Raw genomic sequence first — 20,435 nt, forward strand, 5'->3', positions numbered from 1 at the left:
ACTTTTTTTTCTTGTAGCCATTCTAGTGTGTTTTATGTGTATATGCATGCATGCATATCTATCTAGTCTCATATAATAAGATGATGTAATAATATAGGCTGTGTTTTATTTGTAGCCCTGCATCTTGATGAACAACATTCAGCAGCTTCGAGTCCAACTTGAGAAAATGTTTGAATCTATGGGAGGAAAAGAGGTGGGTGATTTTTGTTCCCTACATTCACTAAATAGGTACTTAGAGATCATTAGCGGTATTTTTCTAATCTAGCCACAGCCTTTGCTTCTGCTTGCCAAGAAAATAAAAATGTACAATTAGTTTTTTAAAAAGGCTTGAAAATTACACTATAATCGATTAAAGCAATACCATACAAGAAGTATTTCATGTACTGGGAATGCCAGAGAGAAGTAATACATTCTCACAGAAATATGCTAATGATCTGTAAAGTTCATCAATATTGGATGTTTTATGTTGTATTCTGTAGTGCCAGCTTGATTTTAATGTTTGTAGTGGAATATATTTTGTTTTGTTTTTTCTGTACTATGTTTTGCCTGCATCTGAAAACTTGTAGAAATGTGCCTTGTGCTTTGTCTATAATGTGTCATGTCTTTGTCCAATGCCTTTGACTCACAATCCACTGAGCAGAAGAAAGAAGGAGAGAGATTCTCTTATGAGGTTTGTGATAGTAAGCATCTTTTATTATTCCTGACCGTACTTCCTAAGGTTAAGAATAGCTACACTTCCTACCAATTTCCATGTGTGCATTTATACAATACTCCATGATCTAAATTCAAAAAAGCTATGCTTTGGCATTAAATTTATACTCTAAATTGATTTTTTTTCAATAGGAGTAATGTAAAATCACTTAGAACTCACAAAATGCTGTAAATTTTATTGTTTTAAGTGCACTTTCCAATATTTGAGGACTTGATCTTGTAAACCTTATTCAAGTAGGTAATTTTCATTCACTCAGGCACCATTCTAGCAACCATGCCTGCTCACAAAACACTCAAGCACATGTTAAAGTTTAAGCATGTCTTTAGGCCTTTTAACTTTAATAGGACATAAGCACATGCTTAAGAGATTTGCTGAAACTGGCGCTCAGGCAGTCCCTTTGAAGTGACTGATCACTAACATGAGTAAGGATTACAGGAACAGTCCTTACACCTGGAAGATGTTAAAGTAGCTAATCCAAATGAACATCAATGTATTCTTTTTCAAATTATTGCTACCAGTGTGAATCACTATACTGTACACTCGTATAGGATTAATTGTGTAAACCCAATTGTTACTAGATTGCAGAAAAGTGGAGATCTCTGCCTGCTTCTGGTCAAGTGTTAACCCAATAACACTTCAAATGATCTTCACTTTAAATGTTTTCCACATAGCTGAAGTTGTCAAAAAACATTTTGAAAGTTTTACAATCTAAATGTAATTTTGGAAAATACCTGCAATAAATATACAAGTATTTTTATATAGTATTCATAATATTCATATTATGGTTAATTTTAGCAAGCCATTATACTATATATATTATAATAATCAGTCTGTTTTTGAAAGTTAGTAAAGAAACTAACATTTTCTCAAGAGGAATCCTGTGAACTCATAACAAAGCAATCCTTGGATCATGAGTGTGCTATCTTAATTTTCACTGACTAACCTTTAAAAACCTTGGACAAGCTGTTTCTTGTCCAAGAGGAAGTCTCATAGCCTCATACTGCTTTAATTTAATTACAACTTTGACACAGATTTAATGTAACAGAAGTTTACATTACTTGGGGGAATCAAAAAAATACTTTCTTTAGGTAAAGCCATAGTTAATATTCCTCAATAAGATGCATACTACCCAGCTACAGATTGCCAGCCTTTAAACAAGCTGGCAAATTAAGTCCATACGTGGCTGACCTTTCATAATGAACCAGGTCTGCTGAACAAATCATAACTCTTCTGAAAACCACAGTTAATTGTCCCTGAAGGGCATGAAACAGAATGTTGAGATTTTTATAATATGATTTTCAGGTCAAACATAAAAAATCTCTACTACGCACAGCTCGGCTTACCTATTTTTCTTAAGAAACCACTTGCGCTATTTTAATGTAATTGAGAACCATATTTTTGTGTTGTTCCTTGCATAGCAGTCTCATTTTACACAGTACTTTGATCTCAACAATCTCTGGACCTGTTGCTTCAAACTGCTAAGTTTCTACCATCAGGCTGAAGCAGTTGAAGCTTGAGGTCTTAGAAGCACATTGCCAGATCTTAGCCCCTACAGGTGTACCTTACGGTCTACGTTACTTTACAACATTAGGAACTATATTGTCTTCTATATTGGCACTATATTATATATTGAAATAGTTCTGCCTTATATTATTAAACTCTGAACAATTCCCCCTCTGTTCCAAATCTTAGGATCATATGAAAGTAGGGCTGGTCTCATGAGGACATCTAGTCCAGCCCCCTGTCAAAGGCAGGATCATGCCTCACTAAATCATTCCAATTCCACAATTTCTCTAGGTAGCCTGGTCCAATGCTTGACCATCCTCACAGTCAGAATGTTCTTCCTAATCTCCAACCTAAATTTCCTCTGCTGCAGCTTAAAGTCATACCTCCTAGTTCTATCCTCTACAGTAACAGAGAAAACCCCATCTCCATCTTTTCTATAATCACCCTTCAGATATTTAAAGACTATTATCAAATACCTCTCCAGTCTTCTCTTTTCCAGACTAAATAACCCTGATTCTTCCAGCCTCATAAATCTTGCTTGCCAGGGCCCTAATTATTTTTGTCACTCTGCACTGAATACTTCCCAATCTGTGCACATCCTTCTTGAAATGTGGGGCCCAAACCTGAACATGACACTCCCAATGAGGCCTCCCCAGTGATGAAAGGAGTGGAAAAATTACTTTTCCTGAAGTGAAAGCAATATTCCTGTTAATACAATCCAGTATGTTGTTGATTTTTTTTTTTTACAGCAAAGGCCCACTGCTAGCTCTTCTTCATTTATAGCATCCCAAGTGTGGGACTTTGTACATGTCCCTTTTTTAATCTCCTCTGATTGATTTTGGACCATTTTCCCCATATATGTAGCTCATTCCAGATCCTAGCCCTGACCTATGGAGTTTCTGCCACCCTACACACCTTGGTGTCATCTGCAAATTTGCTAAGCATATTCTTTTATTCATCATCCAAATCATTAATGAAGATATTGAACAGTACCAGACCCAGGACTGAACCCTGGGGAACCCCACTTGATACATTTTCTTAGCTAGACATTGAGCCATTGATAACTACTTATTGAGCCTGATGATCCAACCAGCACCTTAAAGTAATTTCATCTAGTCTGTATTTCCCTAGCTTGTTAAAGGGAATGCCATGGAAGACAGTATCAAAAGCCTTACTAAAGTCCAGGTATATCATATCCACTTTCCTTCCCCCATCCACCTGTAGGGCCTGTAACCTTATCATGACAGGAAGTCAGCATGGTCAGGCATGACCAGCTCTTGGTCATCTTCCTCATGACTGTTCCTTATCACCTTGTTCTCCTCTGGGTGCTTCACAATAGATTCCTTGAAGATCTGCTCCATCTTTCCAGGTATAGAGGTTAGGTTGACGGGTCTGTAGCTCCATAAATCCTCCTCCTTCCACTTCTTTAAGATGTGCACTATATTTGTCCTTTTCCAATCATCTGGGACTTCACCTGACTGCTATGATTTCTCAAAGAGGATAGCCAATAGCTCCACAATTGCCTGAGACAATTCCTTCAGTAACCTAGGGTGTATCCCATTTGGCCCTACCAACTTGAAAGCATCTAGCTTCTTTAAGTCATGTCTAACCTGTTCTTCTACTACTCTACTATTACTCTAGGCTGTTTGTCTCTTTCCATACTGACATTGGGTAGCTGCCCCTATTTATGAAAACTAAAGTGAAAAAGGCATTATATACTTCATCCTTCTCTGCATCATCTGTAACTAGATTGCCTTCTGCATTCTGTAGGGGACATATGACTTCTTTGGTCTTCCTCTTATTCTTGGCATACTTGTAGAATCCTTTTTTATTGCCTTTTATGCCCCTTGACAATTGCATCTCAAATTGTGCCTTGGCCTTCCTAATGTTCTCCTGGCATGCCCATGCAATGCTCTTATACTCTTCCCTAGTTCTGTCACCAAGTTTCCACTTTTTATAGCATTCCTTTTTGAGTTTCAGCTCCTTGAAAAGATTGCTGTCTAGCGAGGCACTTCCCATTCTTTTTTCAGATAGGGAAAGTTTGCTCTTGTGCCCTTAAAAGGGCCTCCTTAAAGTAAAGTAAGTCCAACTTCCCTGGACTCTTTTTCACCTCACACTTGCCTACCAGAGGATCCTTCCTACTAGTTCACTAAGTTAGGTAAAATCTGTTTTTCTGAATGAAGTATTTTATTCTGCTGCTCTTCCTCCCGTACCTTAGGATCTTCCACTTTGTCATTCTGTGGTCACTGTCACCCACGTTACCTTCCACCCTCACATTTTCAACCAATTCCTCTCTATTTATAAGCAGCACATCAAGAAGAGCTTCCCCCCTCATTGTCCTTTCTACCATCTGAATCAAACAGTTATCCCCAACACACTCCAAGAACTTGATGGACTGCTTGTGCACTGCTGTATTTCTCTCCCAATAATTAAAATTCCCATGATAACCAAGTCCTGTGATTTGGAAGCTTCCATCAATTGTTTAAAGAAGGCCTCATTTACCTACTCCTGGTTCTGTAGCGTGCAGCAGACACCCACCATGTCATCCCCTCTGATGATCTCACCTCTGACCTTTACCCAGAGGCTTTCAACAGGCCTCCCTTTCATTTCATACTGGACCTTGGAATACGTGTACATCTCCTTTATATGTATGTCAACACCTCTCCTGCCTAACCTTCCTGAACAAACTGTACCTATCCATGATTATACTGCAGTCATGTGAACTATCCTACCACCAGAGCCATCCCTGGGGGGGTGAATCCACTCACTTCCCCCCTCCCACCTCCCCACTGCTGGCACTGCCACCGATGGTGGCGACGGTTTCTTTGCATACAGGGTGCATGGGATTAGGGTAGGGGCGGGGCCCTGCACAAGCTGATTTGCCCCGGGCCCCGCGCTCTCCTTGGGTTGGCTCTGTCTACTAAAGTTCCATAATTCCAATTACAACATTAATTTTGTGATTGTACTAGGACCTCCACTTCTTCCCATTCATTTCCACTACTTCTTACTTAGTATATAAACATTTTTGGGTATCTAAACTGATTGTCCTATCTTCTCCATGGTAACACAGGGAGATATTCATGCTTCACTTTACCAAGTTTTTATCCAGGTTCTTTACTTAAGGAAAACTTACATTAATTGACTTTTTAATATCTTAGCTTTTTAAATTAAAATGTGAGAGATAAAGACAAATATTGGTGCCCTAGTGCTTTTCTCATAGACAGTGGGTTTGCCTACACATTCCTCTTTTAAGCAGACTTAGCCTAAAATCGTCATTTTTAAGATGCATTAAGAGTGTGTGTCTACATGTGCACACATAATGCTCCTTAAAAATGGCAATATACAGCTATGTAAGCTTAAATTTGATATCTGTATAAAGCAGGCATCAAATTTAGGCACAAATATCTAAGTTGCATCAGCACATGTGTAGATAGATGCGCTAATGCGCATTAAGGTGGTGTGCGGCAACAGCTACACACCACATTAATACACATTAGCACATCTGCACTTGTGCTAATGTAACTTATCTATTCGTGCCTAAATTTAATGTACCTTAATGTGTATTAGCGTGTTCACGTGTAGACACACTCCTAAATTGCCTCAATGCATCTTAAACAAAGGTGCATTAAGTTTAGGCGCACTTAAATAGTTTCATAGCTGGTTTCATAGTTGGTAGGGTCGGAAGGGACGTGAGCAGATCATCGAGCCAACCCACTGCCATGGGCAGGAAAGAATGCAGGGATCAAATGACCCCAGCTAGGTGTGTATCTAGCTTCCTTTTGAAGATCCCCAGGGTAGAAGTGAGCACCACTTCCCTTGGAAGCTGGTTCCAGATCCTAGCTGCCCTGACTATGAAGTAGTGCCTCCTGATATCTAGCCTGAATCTACTGTCCGTCAACTTATGGCTGTTATTCCTCGTTACTCCTGGTAGTGCTCAGGGGAAGAGGGACTCTCCCATTGCCTGCTGGTCCCCCTTAGTCAGTTTGTAGACAGCCACCAGATCGCCTCTCAACCTTCTCTTGTGGAGGCTGAACAGGTTCAGTCCCATAGCCTCCCCTCGTAGGGCCTGCCTTGCTGCCTCCTGATCATGCGAGTGGCCCTCTCTGGACCTTCTCGCTGCTGTCCACATCCCTTCTGTAGTGTGGCGCCCAGAACTGGATGCAGTACTCCAACTGTGGCCTGACCAATGTCACATAGAGGTGCAGGATCACCTCCTTGGACCTGCTTATGATGCATCTATGGATACATGACAAGGTGCGGTTAGCCTTCCTGACACATTGTTGGCCCATATTCATCTTGAAGTCAATAATGACTCCAGAATCTTTTTCTGCCTCTGTGCTGACAAAAAGGGAGTTCCCCAGCCTGTAGGTATGCCACTGGTTCTTCCTCACCAGGTGCAATACCTTGCACTTGTCAGTATTGAAGCCCATTCTGTTCTCATCTGCCCACCCCTGTAACATGTCCAGATCTGATTGCAGCCTGTCCCTCTCCTGTGTAGACATGCCCAGTGTCACCTATTCCAGTCCTTACTGCTTTCTCCTTTATTATAACAGAGATTTAGGGTAAGCAGCCTAATTAAAGGTATGTTTTATAGTATCAAAGAAATGTAAGTAATTCCAACAGAGTTTAGTGTATTCTGAGGAGCTCCCAATAAAAGGATTATGAATGTTAGGCATTTTTTGATACTTTAATATCATGTTTCTCTGGAAAGATCTTTATTGGTATATGGTTGTTTTTTGTCAAGTAATGGAAGATGTAACTGACAAAGTATGATGTGACACAACCTCAGCTATGCATCAGGCAAACGCTTACATTATATGAAGTTGATTCATGATTTTTTTTTCCTTTCCTTGAATAATGACAATTAAAATTTGATTGAGATAACTGAAAATCCAAATGTGTCTTCAAAGTTCACATCACTGGTAACTCACGTACATAATCAGAATTACATTTGGGTGTTCTGTCAGTTTTCAGTCTTAAGAACTATGTAGGTCATGAGATTTCTAACAGAGTTGTTTCCTTCATTTTACCAGTTGCAAGGTACATCCCATGACACTGAAGTCAGTGAGAATAAAGAAACCTCATAGTCTTCCAGAATGATGCCCAGAATACATTATTGCTATGTATTTAGCATTCTGGGGAGTGCATCAACAACTTTTCTGCATATATGTCATAGTTCTCAATGGATTTTTAAATCTTATTCCCATAAGATTTGGTCATTGTTTGTTTCACTTTCCCTCAGTCACATAAGAAAGTGGCTTATAGCTGGTTCTAGCCCTGGTGTGGTTTGGCCACATGTCTGACCACATTTTTACATAATATTTTTGTGACTGGTTTCCTTTTTGTGGTGCCATTAATTGCCTGAATATATGGCCAGCTTACTATTTAAAATATGACTAACAAACTAAATGTGCCTTAAGTGTTGCATCTGCCAGGTGACTGAGTGTCAGAATGATTGGGAGCATATGAAAGAGTTCTGTACCTTAGAAAGGATATGATTAAGAGGGGACATAAAAAATACAAAAACAATAGGGAGGGTCTATAAAGGGATCTTCTGTTCTTCCTATTTTGTAACACAGTAGCAAGGCGACAGGCAATAGAATTAGGGGGAGACAAAATCAAAATGAATAAAAAGAAATACATTTTCTCACAATGCATTGTTAGATTGTGCAACTCATTGCCTCTGGATATTGAGGAAACCAAGAAGTTAACAAGATTTGAAAAGACTGGACATATATATGGATGATAAGGATGTCCAGAGTTGTTATAATTAAAGCTAGCAAAAATCAATATCTTTTCCATGAGACCCATGCTTCAGGTCTTAAGCCACTCACTGATATAATGAATTTGGAAAAGACCTAATATGTACAGAAGATGATCACAGATCAATTTACTGCAAGATTCTTACAACTTCTTCTAAAGAGTCTGGTGTTGGCCACAGTCAGACAGCGACCGGGGGTGTGTGTGTGTGTGTGTGTGTGTGTGTGTGTGTGTGTGTGTGTGTGTGTGTGTGTGCTCATACCCCATCTATACCATCCACTTCAATTCTGCACTGATTTGCACATGTAAGATTTTTTTTCCCTGTGGCACTCCTTTCCTTCTTTCTTTCTCTCTCTCTCTCTTTCCCCCTCTTGTACCTCTGGTAATAGTAACTAGTATCAAGAACTGTAAAATCCTGAAAAAGGGCTTCATAACTCTAAGTTATGAAGCCTCATCTCTATGACCTGAATATTCAGGTAATAGTATGTGAGAAATGAAGGCTGGCATATTGAAAAATGAATCTCTGTATTAATGCTCTCAAGTAAATGAATAGAGAAAAAAAATCACGTGTAGTTACAGTTCTGCTTCCAAATCATGTTTCCTTGACACTCAGCAAGAGTATGCAGAATACTGAATAAAGTTAAAATGAGTTATCAACTTCAAGGTAGTTAAAGTGATGTTGTAGCCATGATGGTCCAGAATTATGAGAGGCAATTATGAGATGGAATTATGAAAGGCAAGGATTTCCTAGAGTGATCTTTTATTGAACCAACAAGCTTTTGAATACAAGGCATTCTTCAGCTGGTCATGTGACCTGATGAAGGTGATCTGATAAAGAGTGTCTTGCATTCAAAAGCTTGTCTAACTTTATCGCAACTGTGAAGTTGGTCCAATAAAAGTTGTCACCCTTAGAAATCCTTTCTTCTTATCAACTTCAACACAGAGCAAAATACATTCTATTAGAAAACTTATAAGCCAGGAACATAACACATTTAATGATAAATCACTATTAGTCTCACAGAAGTGATCTTTTGAGTATTAGAAAGTAAATTGCTTGGGCCAAGTTTTGGTTAAGAAACAGACCGAGGTAAAGATAGTTTTCTGGGTGTTGTTTTTCTCTAGGTATATTTAGATACATTTGTGATACTGCATACAAAATAAATATGTTGGCAATCTTTTCCAATATGCTAGTGATACAACATTTTGCAAATGATAAAATGTCAATCAATTTAAAGAATAATGATATTATTCTTTCATTATAGCATACTTAAATATCATGGCAGAAATGTTCCTTATTTAGGTATTAGCCAGTTCTTCATCAGAGCAAACCAAATTTTGCTTCTTCAACTCTTTTACCATGATCTTGTGGTAGGCACAGTCCCAGAATCTTATGATGACCCCTACCTCATGTAAGAATTCCATTACATTCCAGTGACTTCCTGGTAGTTAAAAAAAACAATTCTTTTCTCCAAGAAACGTTAAAATTTAAGTCTCTGGGAACTATACATTTTTGCTCATTTGTCTGCTTACTTGAATGTACTTTTCTCAGATTACTCATACATGTTCCCCATGTGGTGAACCCACAAAAACACTGAGTGTTGTACTCACTGAACTGAGTACTGAATTGAGCATGTATACAGTTAGCATGGAACGCTGAGCTTTTGAAACGATGCATTAATTTCTAATAATAGCTTAATTTGCTTAGTCTGCCATTTGAAGTGGTAAGATCCTTAAGATCACATAGGAAGACAAGGTTCCTTGGGTGAATTTGATATCTTTTATTAGACCAACCCAAATAGTTGGAGAATAGTTATTAAGCAAGCTTTCGGGTTCAAAAACCCTTCGTCAGGCTAAGGAAGTTTCAGCAGTTGGTGTGCGCTCTTCCTGGATGGAATGAAAAGTAAAGAAGCCAGAAGCTGGGCTGGGCTGGAGAGTCAGTTGCCAGGCAGGTTATAATGTATCAAAAATCCAATGTCTATATTTAGTCCATGATCTCTAGTATCCAGGAGGTTGATGAAATGGAGCTCATAGGCTCGTCTCTGGGAAGTGTTGTGTAAGTTTCCCTTGAGGATCAGGACTGAGAGATTGGAGAGACAGTGGCCCTCCTGTGAGAAATGTGCCCCCACTGGTAATTGGGTATTTCTGTCTTTGATAGATTTCCGGTGTGCATTCATTCTGGTGCGCAGTTGTTGTTTGGTCTCTCCTACGTATTTTCCATCAGGGCATTTGGTGCATATACCCCTAAGATCACATAGGAGGATTTTATCCATATAGGTGGTTCTTTCAATGGAATTCTAAGCAGTAAGTGGCAATAAGAAGCTCATATATGTGAGGAAAATAGATCTCTGAAGGATTTTAAATATATATACATAAACTTTCTGTCCCAAGATTGCACCCTCTTAGGGAGGCTTCACCCGTGTCTCAAGTCCCAAGTCTGGGACTTGAGGCTCACCCAAAAAGCAGTTCCAGGAACTTGCACCCTTATACCTGCCCTTCAGCAATGGGCTGGAGAGCGGAGCTTCACTGGAGAGTCCTTTGAGCGTCTCCTTGGGTTCGCTGGGGTGCAGGAATCTGCTAGGGAGCATAGGTCCTACTGCGTTGCAAGGGGCCCCTCGTTCCTCTGTGCAAAGCTGTAGGGTGATCTCCACTTCCATGTGGTGGCCTTGAGGGGTTAACTGCAGCTTTCTTCAGTATGCCACACTCCTACATTCCTAGTCCCAATCCCAGCTGTGCTGGACAGAAAAGTGCAAAACAGCTCAAAAGAAAGATCAGGCCTATCTTGCCTTGGGCCTGAACTACAACTAGCATCCAACCGCACCACTTGGTTGGGACATAAATTACAAAAAGGTACAAAAGGAGGCCCAGGCCCATTTTACTGGGCCTGAACTGGGCAGCAAAAAGCCAGCCAGACCTATACTACACTGAGGCCTGGATAAACAACAAGTAGTGCCAAGTCCCACCCTAGCTCAAACTGTGCCAGACTTTACCCTGGCCCAAATCTGCCAGCCAAACATATGGCTGAGGTTCAACTGCACAGCTAGGCTGAAATGCAATAGCTGTGAAACAGCAAAAAGTGTCCAGGCCTATGGCTGTAGCCTTGACATCCAGTCTTAGCTATACCACAATGCTGAGATAATATATTCTGCAAACACAGGGGCCAGTAACTACCATGACCCATTCCTTGGCAGTTTGCTCCAGGGATTAATATTCCCATGGCATTAACCCACTTAAGAAAAAAAAAGGTGAAAGAGGGAGGAAAAAGGAGTCTCAAACTCCAAGACAGGCTTTCTCTCCCTGTACCTGAGACTTTCCCATTACATAGCTTTCACTGGCCTGTCTAGTGAAGAGGGATGGAGACCCCCCCCCATGGAGAACAGGTTTTCTGGCTCCCAATTCATCTGTGCAGTTCTCAGTAGCTGCAGGAGAAAGAGAGAAACCTTAGTTGAGTTGTTCTTATATATCTGGTGTGACATCATCCAAGCCTTGACCAATTAAGGAATGCCATGCTTCAGCATCTCTCTTACTCAGTTTCTCTGGAAGATCTTCTGCTTCCTCTGGCCAGTGAGTCCAGAGGGTTGATGCAGGCCCCAGCTTGCCTGTACACGCACAAAAAACCTGCAATACATGACCCAGTGTGTGTGTGGGTGTTACATATACCTACATATATATACTCCCTTTTAAAACAAATGAGTAGGGGATTCAGCTGATTCGTATTGTACCAAAGACTAAATTCCAGTTTGATATTCATATTTTTACTTTAATTTGTTTCTGAGTATTTTAACCTGAATATTTAGTATAATTAGTTGGGATTCTCAAAGGAACACAATAAAATTAGTGTCTACTAATTTACCTCCTGCTGAACCCCATGGCACTTTAAAAATACTACCTATGAAAATTACCACTCGAGTAGTTGTTATTTCATGAAAGAGTTTTCAGACATATAGTCTGAAGCTTTAGTGTCTATATACTCTATACTATCCATTCCATTAGTTGATAGAAAACAAAAAAGTCCATAATGCCCAGTGATTTGCTTAATTTCTGCTGCTAACCACTAATGTTCATGAAACAGTTAGGTGTTTAAAATGGGTTTTTTTCTATCTCCCAACTGATTTAAAATAAGTCCTCTTTTTGGAAGAGGAAACTAGTTTATCTGTGAAATACAACTGGATTGGTGCTGGCAAAGTCTCATCTCACTTCATTGAATAAGTCAGGTGTATTTTTATTGGAGAAGAAAGATATGTTTTTTGCTCACTATAAACTGAGTAAATAGCCAAACAGCTACTGCCTAGCTCAAATACATTCTATGTTGTCAAAGCCTACTTTAAAAATCTGCCCACTGTAGCTGTTTTATCCTACTGTTTGTGAGATACTGTTCAGGTATGTATTTTTATATTGGATGAAACCTTCTGGATGTGGGAATGGAGAATGCAGAGGATGTGCACTTGCATTTCTTTCCAAAATGTTCAATTTATATGGAACAAGAATGAGTTGGGTGAGATGAAATACTAATCCTGCTGAAATATAGGTTTTTTATAAAGTGTAAATTCTGTAGCAGTCCTCTGGAACATCACTTAATTTTGTCACATAGATTCTGTACATCAATAGTGATAGCAGTTGGTATAGAAAATATAATAAATATAGAAGATATAATGCTGCTACAGAACTAGCATTTTTACTACAACATGACATGTTGATATTACATCTCTGATACAGCCTGGTCTGTGCAGAAAAACAGATTTTCCCAGGAAAGACTGAAGCTACAAATTATCAGTACAATAGGCATCTATCTGTCTTGGAAACTAATATATTTGCATCGAGTAAGGCATCAGCTCATTGAACATCTGTGAGTGTCGCTGTAGAACCCAATTCTTAAATGACAGTGCTTTCCACACTAATCACATATGAAGTTCATATCTAGCAGTCCTGAATGTGGAGTGGGGTTCTTCCTGAGGTTTCTTCTTACTTCTGCATGTTGGGCTCTTCTTTTCTCCAAAGCCTTCATTCCACACTTAACAGGCTGTTTCCAAATGATTTGATCATCAGCAATCTTCCAGTTGTTTGACTTATGTGCATTACCTTCGTATCTCTCAAAAATGTTTGCAAGAGACACAGATAATGATGACTGTGTGGTAAAGAACTTTCCATATAAGAGATCCCTGCGTATACAGCAATCATCCATTCTCCACCTATGACCAAGCCATCAAAGTTGATGCTAACTGAGAAGAGAATGGATGCTCAAAATGCTGGCATGTTCCAAGACCTCAGCATGGGCAACTTTGTCCCACCAGGAAATTCCTAGAATGTGGCAAAGGCAACAAAAGTGGAAGCTGTTGAGATGCTTTTCTTGAGTAGATTATATGGTCCAGGATTCACTGTCATACAAAAGGGTGTTGATGATGCAAGCATAATACACATTGACCTTGTTGTCGTTCAACTCTCATTTGGCTCAAGATACTCATGATACCTGGTACTTTGCCAATGCAGTTATTCAGTTCAGCCTCAAGTCACAGGTTGTTAGTACCAATGGAGCCAAAATAAGTAAATTTACTTACAACATCCAATACATTTTAACTTATTGTATTCACTGGTAGTGAATCAGTGTTCTGCCCAATAACATGGGTGTTCTTGATGCAGATTGTAAAACCAAGCTTTTTGCAGACATGAGCAAAGCCACTCTGTGTAGGCTATCAGGGTAGTGTCATCAGCAAACAACAGCTCACAAATCAAAATTTTCTGCACTTTAGTCTTCACTTTAAAGTGTGTGAAGTTGAATAATTTTTCATCTGAGCTTGTATATAGATAAATTCCTGCAGTCGCAGTCCCAATAGTGTATATCAGAAGAATTGAAAATAATAGAGTTGGGGCAAGGACACAGTCCTGCTTGACTCCATTTTGAATCTTAAAAGCCTCAATTCAATAGGCTTTTGATGCATCATATTCCATCATGGAAAGAGTAAATTATACTGAGTTTTGGTGGACAGACAATCTTTTCCAATAAGTAGAAGAGGCCTTTTCTGCTGGCAAGGTTGAAAGCCTTGGTTAATGAAGGCAACATAGAGGGATTTCCTTTTTTCCTTACATTTTTCTAGGCTTTGTCTCCACCCATATCTGTGGTGGAGCTACTAGCTTTGAAGCTACACTGTAACTCAGGGTAATTTTGGTCAGCAAAGATATGAAGTCTTCTGAGCACCATCCATGCAACAATCTTTCCAACAATGCTTAATAGTGAAATGCCACAATAGTTGTTAGAGTCTCTGCAGTCTCCTTTACTCTTGTACAGAGTGACTATATTGGCGTCTTACATACCCTGTGGCACTGTCTCTATTATCCAACAGTGAAGCTCATATCGGTGAAGCTACAAGTTCTCAGTTCAACACCTAACCCAAATAAATAAATAGGTAGGTGTGCGGGCCGGGAGCGACCCAGGCCCTTTTTCGCGCCGTGGGCTGTGGCCAGCAGCCCGGGCACGCTGGGTCGGAGGAAGCAGGCGACACGCTAGAATTAGGCACGGACGCGTAATGGTTGATTCAAGATTGTTTACTTACACCGTAGATGGTCGCGGTGTAGGCTGGACAGTTTCCCAGGCAAAGCTCTGCTTAAATCCCCAGTTTGAGGACTCGGACAGTACTCGGACTCACTCACACGGAGTTGTCGAGGCTCCGTGGATCCTTTTTTGCGCGCAGGGAAGAGGGATACGTCGAGGATTGTGCTCAGTGACAGGGAGAGGCTAGAGGCTGATCAGACCCCTGTTGCCTTCTTGAAACACACTGGGTCCAATAGGCTCCGCAGCGCTTAGAGATCTTCACAAGACGTGAAGTCTCCTCCTCCTGATGTTCATGGAGTCCTCCCTTGTGGGGTTCTCCTCGGAGTTCTCCAAGTTCTCCAACTTGGGCAGAAACCACTCAAGCCTCTTATACGGCTAGCAAGCCAATCGCTAGCCACCACGTGGGAATATTTTAACACAAGCCAATAATGGGGCTCGAATTTTAATACAAATGGCGGGAACTCTTTGCACCATGCATTTCTGTGCTGCAAAGAAGAAATGCACCCTGCAAAGAAAGCTTCAAATCGGCGGGAAAATAATTCAGTGGTGCCAAAGCACCCACAAAAACAAAATCACACCTTTGGGTTGTGACAGTAGGCAGCAGAGAAACAGATAGTAGTATAGGACCTCACAAGGCTGACCCCCTGTCCACACAAGGAACCAGGTTGTACTTTCAGAAGATACAAGTGCCACAGCAGTTTTGCTGTCAGGGGAGCCTCTACCAAAGAGACCATGGAGGACTGTGAGCGACTTGCCTTAAAAAGAGAGCAGTGAGAGTAAGTTTTCTACATGTTAGTATGGACTTTTACTTTCAGCAGTGAAATGTGTAGAGGTGCATTTTTGGTATACTTTATTTGATTTAGCATCTTTGGGTTGTCTAAAGTTTGCCTACAGTTGTTTCACAGAATAGGAGAGCGTAACTTTTGCTGCTGTAGACTTATTTAATCATCTTTACAGCTTTCTTTTTCAGACACATCTTTGCAGGTGTAAATTAGAGAGGCAGACATAATACATAAAATGGGAATTTTTACAATACTACCTTTTCAAGTCAAACATCTTTTGAAGTTTATTAACTTCTCTAAGCAGTATCTTTTTGTCTGTAAGAATGTCATCAGTAGCGCTGAGGTGCCTTCAGAGTACATGGTGCTACAACAGGGAGAGAACAGCAATTATGGCAGAAACAGCCACTGCTGACTTTACAGTTCCCACTACAGTAGATGGTTTTCATTTTTATTACAGCCTGTTGCAGAGACAAATTGAGTTTGCCTGGTTAGACAAATTGGTCATAAGTAGGGACCTACCAAAATTGAGGCGGCAAGCAGCCAATTTCACAGACAGATCACGGGGCCAGCCATCATTTTCACGGGCTTATCATGGTGGGGTCCCCCAGCCTCTGATTAGTTAAGGGGGGGCCAGTGGCCCCACCCTTCAGTGTCAATTGGTTGAAAGCGCTATCATATGGCTGCAACCCTTGTAACTAACTGGTTGAAAGGGTGTCATATAGCCCTGACCCTCATTGCTGACTGGCCAAGAGGGCTGTCTGTCATGTGAGCACGCCCCTCACTGCTGAATGGTGGAGAGGGGTGGGGCCACATGACAGGCAGCCCTCTTAGCCAACCAGTGGTGAATGACAGGGGTGGCAGCCATCTTGGCTGCTCCCCTTCATGCTGGCAGCTCCCTGCTTCCTCCCCCCTCACCTCCTCACAGGCTGGGGAGTCAGCATTTTATTTTTAGTAAGGGGGTTTTTTTTGCAGATTTTGCTAACATTGCCCAATTTCATAAACAATGCTCGATTTTGTGATTTCTTCTAAATCATGAATTGAGTAGGTCCCTAGTCATAAGAATTGGTCACCTGAAAACCATGTTTGTTCACAAAATCATATGCTGTTACAGAGATTCATAGCAGATTAACGCATTCCTGAAGCCTTAAAAAGGTGCTGTCATACACTGAATTTGACCCCAAATCCACATATTAAGTGATGTGAACAGATTACAGACCATGGTGACAGAGCCCCTTTCAAAAAGACTGTTCAAGGAGGAACACAGTAGTAGAGATAAACTGTAGCCATGAAATTTCTTGATGCTGTTAGCTCTACATAGTTTTGAGTCCAAGCCTGTCAGCTTGGAATTCACCAGGAACTTCCTTTTAAGATGTCGTCTTCCTTGAATGTGGAAGTACATCTCAGTATTGTGCTATGACTCTCCCTCTACTATGAAGATCATGCTGCACTGCTTGTGTATTGCACAGTAACTTTTTTCAGTCTCAGAAGTGATACGTACGGGTATTAGAATGGTATTAGAATGAAAACTTAAAACCAGCCTCCATTGCTCAGAGGTGGACAAACTTCATGGTTGAGATATACTTAGACAAGCTTCCAAATGTGAAGTGTTGTTCATCAGGTCTGAAGGAATAAGCAGGTATAGTAATGATTCAGAACAGTGTGCAGGGCTATGAGATTGGAGGAAGGAGAAAATTTCTGGGGTAGCAGACAAACACTTAACAGAAGAAAAAATAGCCTGATTGGTGGGAAAACAAAAACTTTCCAAAGGGAAGAGGGTTGTTATCACCTGTAGCATAAAGAAAGATTTTCAGGAACCAGGTAGATAATAGTATGCCATAAAATCAATATCTGTTAGGGCTGTGCAAAGCTTCAGTTGCTGATTCAATTCATGGAGGGTTGATCTTGCCTCTATTAGTGCATCTCGCTCTGATTCCAGAAAACTGCCAATAAAACATAAGAGCATGAGAAACATCATACTGGGTCAGCCAACAGATCCATCTAGCTCAGTATCTGAGGTCTTACAATGGCAGAGAGCAGATAATAGTGGTTATGTACAGCCTGTCCAGACTGATCCGCCCCTTACCCCTCTTCCTTTACAGCTTTCAGCATTTAGGGGCTCTTAGTCTTGGTGGCTTCTGCTGTTTGTTTTTATAGTTTTTTTTAATGCATTTGGCAGAAAGTCACTAAAAGATAATTTGCTTATTAAATAAAGATGCCAGTTAATTAGGAAGGTACCACTGGGGTAATGCTAATAGACTCTGTCTTACCCTAATCATATAGGCTGCTCCCTTCCAGAACTTTCTGCAGTGCCTGGCAGGAGAGGAGGTAGGGCTATGCTGAGACACCATCCATGCCAGCCAGCAGGCTGCAAACTCAGAGGACTGTCTATATGCTGCTCAAGTGTCACTTTGCATTTTAAGGGTTAATGCCCTGCACAGAAAATTGTTCCCTGGGTCTGTACATTTCAGTGCTATATATTTGGTTGCAAGGCAGGGTAGGACAGAGTGTTACTTTTGTAATCAGCTGATATGGAAACTGAACACATGCACCATGTAGGTATGGTACAAAACCAATTTCTAAGAACAGACATGATGAGGAATGTCTGAGGAAGCAAAGATCAAAGCAATCATTGAAATGCTGGAATTAGAGACAAGAAGGTAGGGAAACCTCCCAGAAGTAATAAGGAAAATACAATCATGAAGGGGAACAAAGGTGCTAAGGTACACTCCACGCAGTACTCTGGACTAAACCCTCCTACAAAGAAATGTCAATGTAACCTCACCCTGACATGCTAATGGACTTTGCCTTCTGGGTGAGCAGTAGGAAGAGACTTTTCTGGATAGAGCAGGGAGAGGCTATATTTAAACTGGTGTCTTAGTAGTGATTGCAGTATAGCATTAGCTTTCCCACATTAGCTTTAAACGGGCAAGCTCAGCTAGCGCTGGATACCCCCGGTCCTGACAGCAATACAGCTGCAGCAACATATAGCTCACTGGGCACATCAAAACATGCAGTTAATTCAAACCAATAAACTCCAGCACTTGTTGCACCAGAGTTTATTGCACCCAGGTGTGCCATTTGAACTTGTCTCTGGGACTGCAGCACTCTGAGCCAGGTTGGAGCAGCCCCCGCTGGCAGGGGGTGTGGGGTCAGTCTGCCAGCCCAGGGCTGGTCTGACCCAGCTCAATATGCTACTGGGGAGCTGGCTGGGGCACAAGGGTGCTCCATGGTACGGACAGCTGACAGTGTCTACACGTGCGATGCTACAGAGTAGTACTTTTATTTACAAGTACTACCCTGCTGCACACAGTCAAATTTTTATGTAGATGCACTCACTGTGTTTCTCAGGTGGTTCAGGTAGTCACCAATGAGCACCATTCTGCTGTAGCTAAATTGCCTAAATTGCCAGTAAATGAGCCACCTATTTTAAAGCTAGTTTTGGTACATCATTGCTATGGTGTAGTTGCTACTGAGTATGGAGTATGTGCCTGCTCTAATTAAGGGCAGATCAGAGGGAAGTGATTTCTACAAACATCAATGTAAGGGAGCTTTTGTCACTAAGTCTTGCAGTGTATTAGGATGAGGTATGCTTCCTCACACCACTTCTCTGGACTCATTCTTATCATACCACCACTTCCACTTTGAATAAATCTTATATTAAAAAAGACCACTATTCTAGTTTATAGCTTTTGCAGTCACCAAAAGACTGGCATCCCCTTTCTATAAGGAAAAGTGTTGAAGAACTCTAATCATGAGGAGAATCGGATGGGCCATGGAAAGAGATGTCCTTTCAGTAATGTGTACTGCAATGGATTGTTACCAGGAAACACAGGGAAAATATTCCAACAGAAAAAAGACATGAATTGGAGGAGACGCAGGAGTAAGTACTTTCCAATAATCTATATATATAGCCCAATGGAACTATCATTACATATCTGTGATTAATTTGGAATTATAACAGAGCCACATGGATCAGTACCTGGGTTCAGCCATAGTTGCATTTAACCTTCAGCAGATTCTATTTTAAACATTTTGCAGAGACCAAAAAAGTCCTGCTTTTTAACACTTAATGGCAGGGGAGTGATATAGTTCTCTGTGTGTCATGGGGAAAAGCTCTGCAGGCTGAAGAACCCCACCTGATATCATCAGGATTAGTAAAAATCTGACCCTGAATTTAATGATTTACTTAGACCAGATAACTTCCCCTCTCACTCTCTCTAAAACCCTCCTACTTCATTGGACAGTCAACCTCGGTTCCACTATACTACATCTTACAAATATATTAAATAAATTATAGTCCTCAAAATCATGTTTTAATGCCTAAATATTGAGTGAAGTTGGATTATTAAATTAGCTCAGTATAAACAAACTAGTGAATATCCCATCAAAAATGCTTGTGGGGGTGGGATAGAAGCTTCCTAACCCTAACCCCCACCCCCCACCGCCTCCAAGGAGCAGGGCCTGGGGGGGAGGGGCAGGCCAGCAGTGCTGGCTTCACCGCCCACCCCCATCCCTGCCACTATGGCAGTGCTCCACTGCCTCCAGGGAGCAGGGGAAGGAGGGGGAAGGCCATTGGCACTGGCCTCGTCCCCCTGCTCCATCCCCTCCACCCCTGCTGTCATGGTGGTGCTCCACCACCGCCTCCTGTCCATAATGCTCTTGGAGCACTCTGACTGATTGTTTCAGTAACCAGTAAGAGTGCTCCAAGAGCATTGCGGACAGACAGACAGACAGACAGACTAAGCCCTTTGTTATCTTAGGTATTGAAGACAGATTTACATTATCATTATAATGAGATGGAGGGTTTCAGTCTTTCAAACCAAATATATATGAATAATTAAATAAAAGTAGGGTACCAACTCTGTAATAAACAGGATGCTAGTGATATTCCCAAAGAATAGCCACATTTTACAACTGCCATAAATTTTGCCTTGTCAATTACTGTGGCATGCAGGCATCATCCAATAACTGTTCCCGCACTCAGAATGTGCTGTGATATGGATGGCTTCAGGTGATGCAGTCATAATAGATAATGTTTAATTCTTTAAACTGGGCAGGTATATTTCCTTGAGTATGAAGTTTATCATCGAAACTGCAATGCTGTTAGACATACAAAGCTAGACTTTGAAAA

General features: G+C 40.9%; 1 protein-coding gene across 1 annotated transcript in view; it reads left to right on the plus strand.

Annotated features, from left to right (window-relative positions):
• The window catches only part of UNC13C (unc-13 homolog C), a 524,763-nt gene that overhangs the window by 416,127 nt on the left and 88,201 nt on the right, over nucleotides 1-20,435 (plus strand). The window contains exon 23 of the mRNA XM_014606134.3: nucleotides 116-193. Coding sequence (XP_014461620.1) covers nucleotides 116-193 — 78 coding nt within the window. The remainder of the gene's footprint in view (nucleotides 1-115; nucleotides 194-20,435) is intronic.

The sequence above is a fragment of the Alligator mississippiensis genome, chromosome 11, assembly GCF_030867095.1.
Source record: "Alligator mississippiensis isolate rAllMis1 chromosome 11, rAllMis1, whole genome shotgun sequence".
Classification (NCBI taxonomy): Eukaryota; Metazoa; Chordata; order Crocodylia; family Alligatoridae; genus Alligator; species Alligator mississippiensis.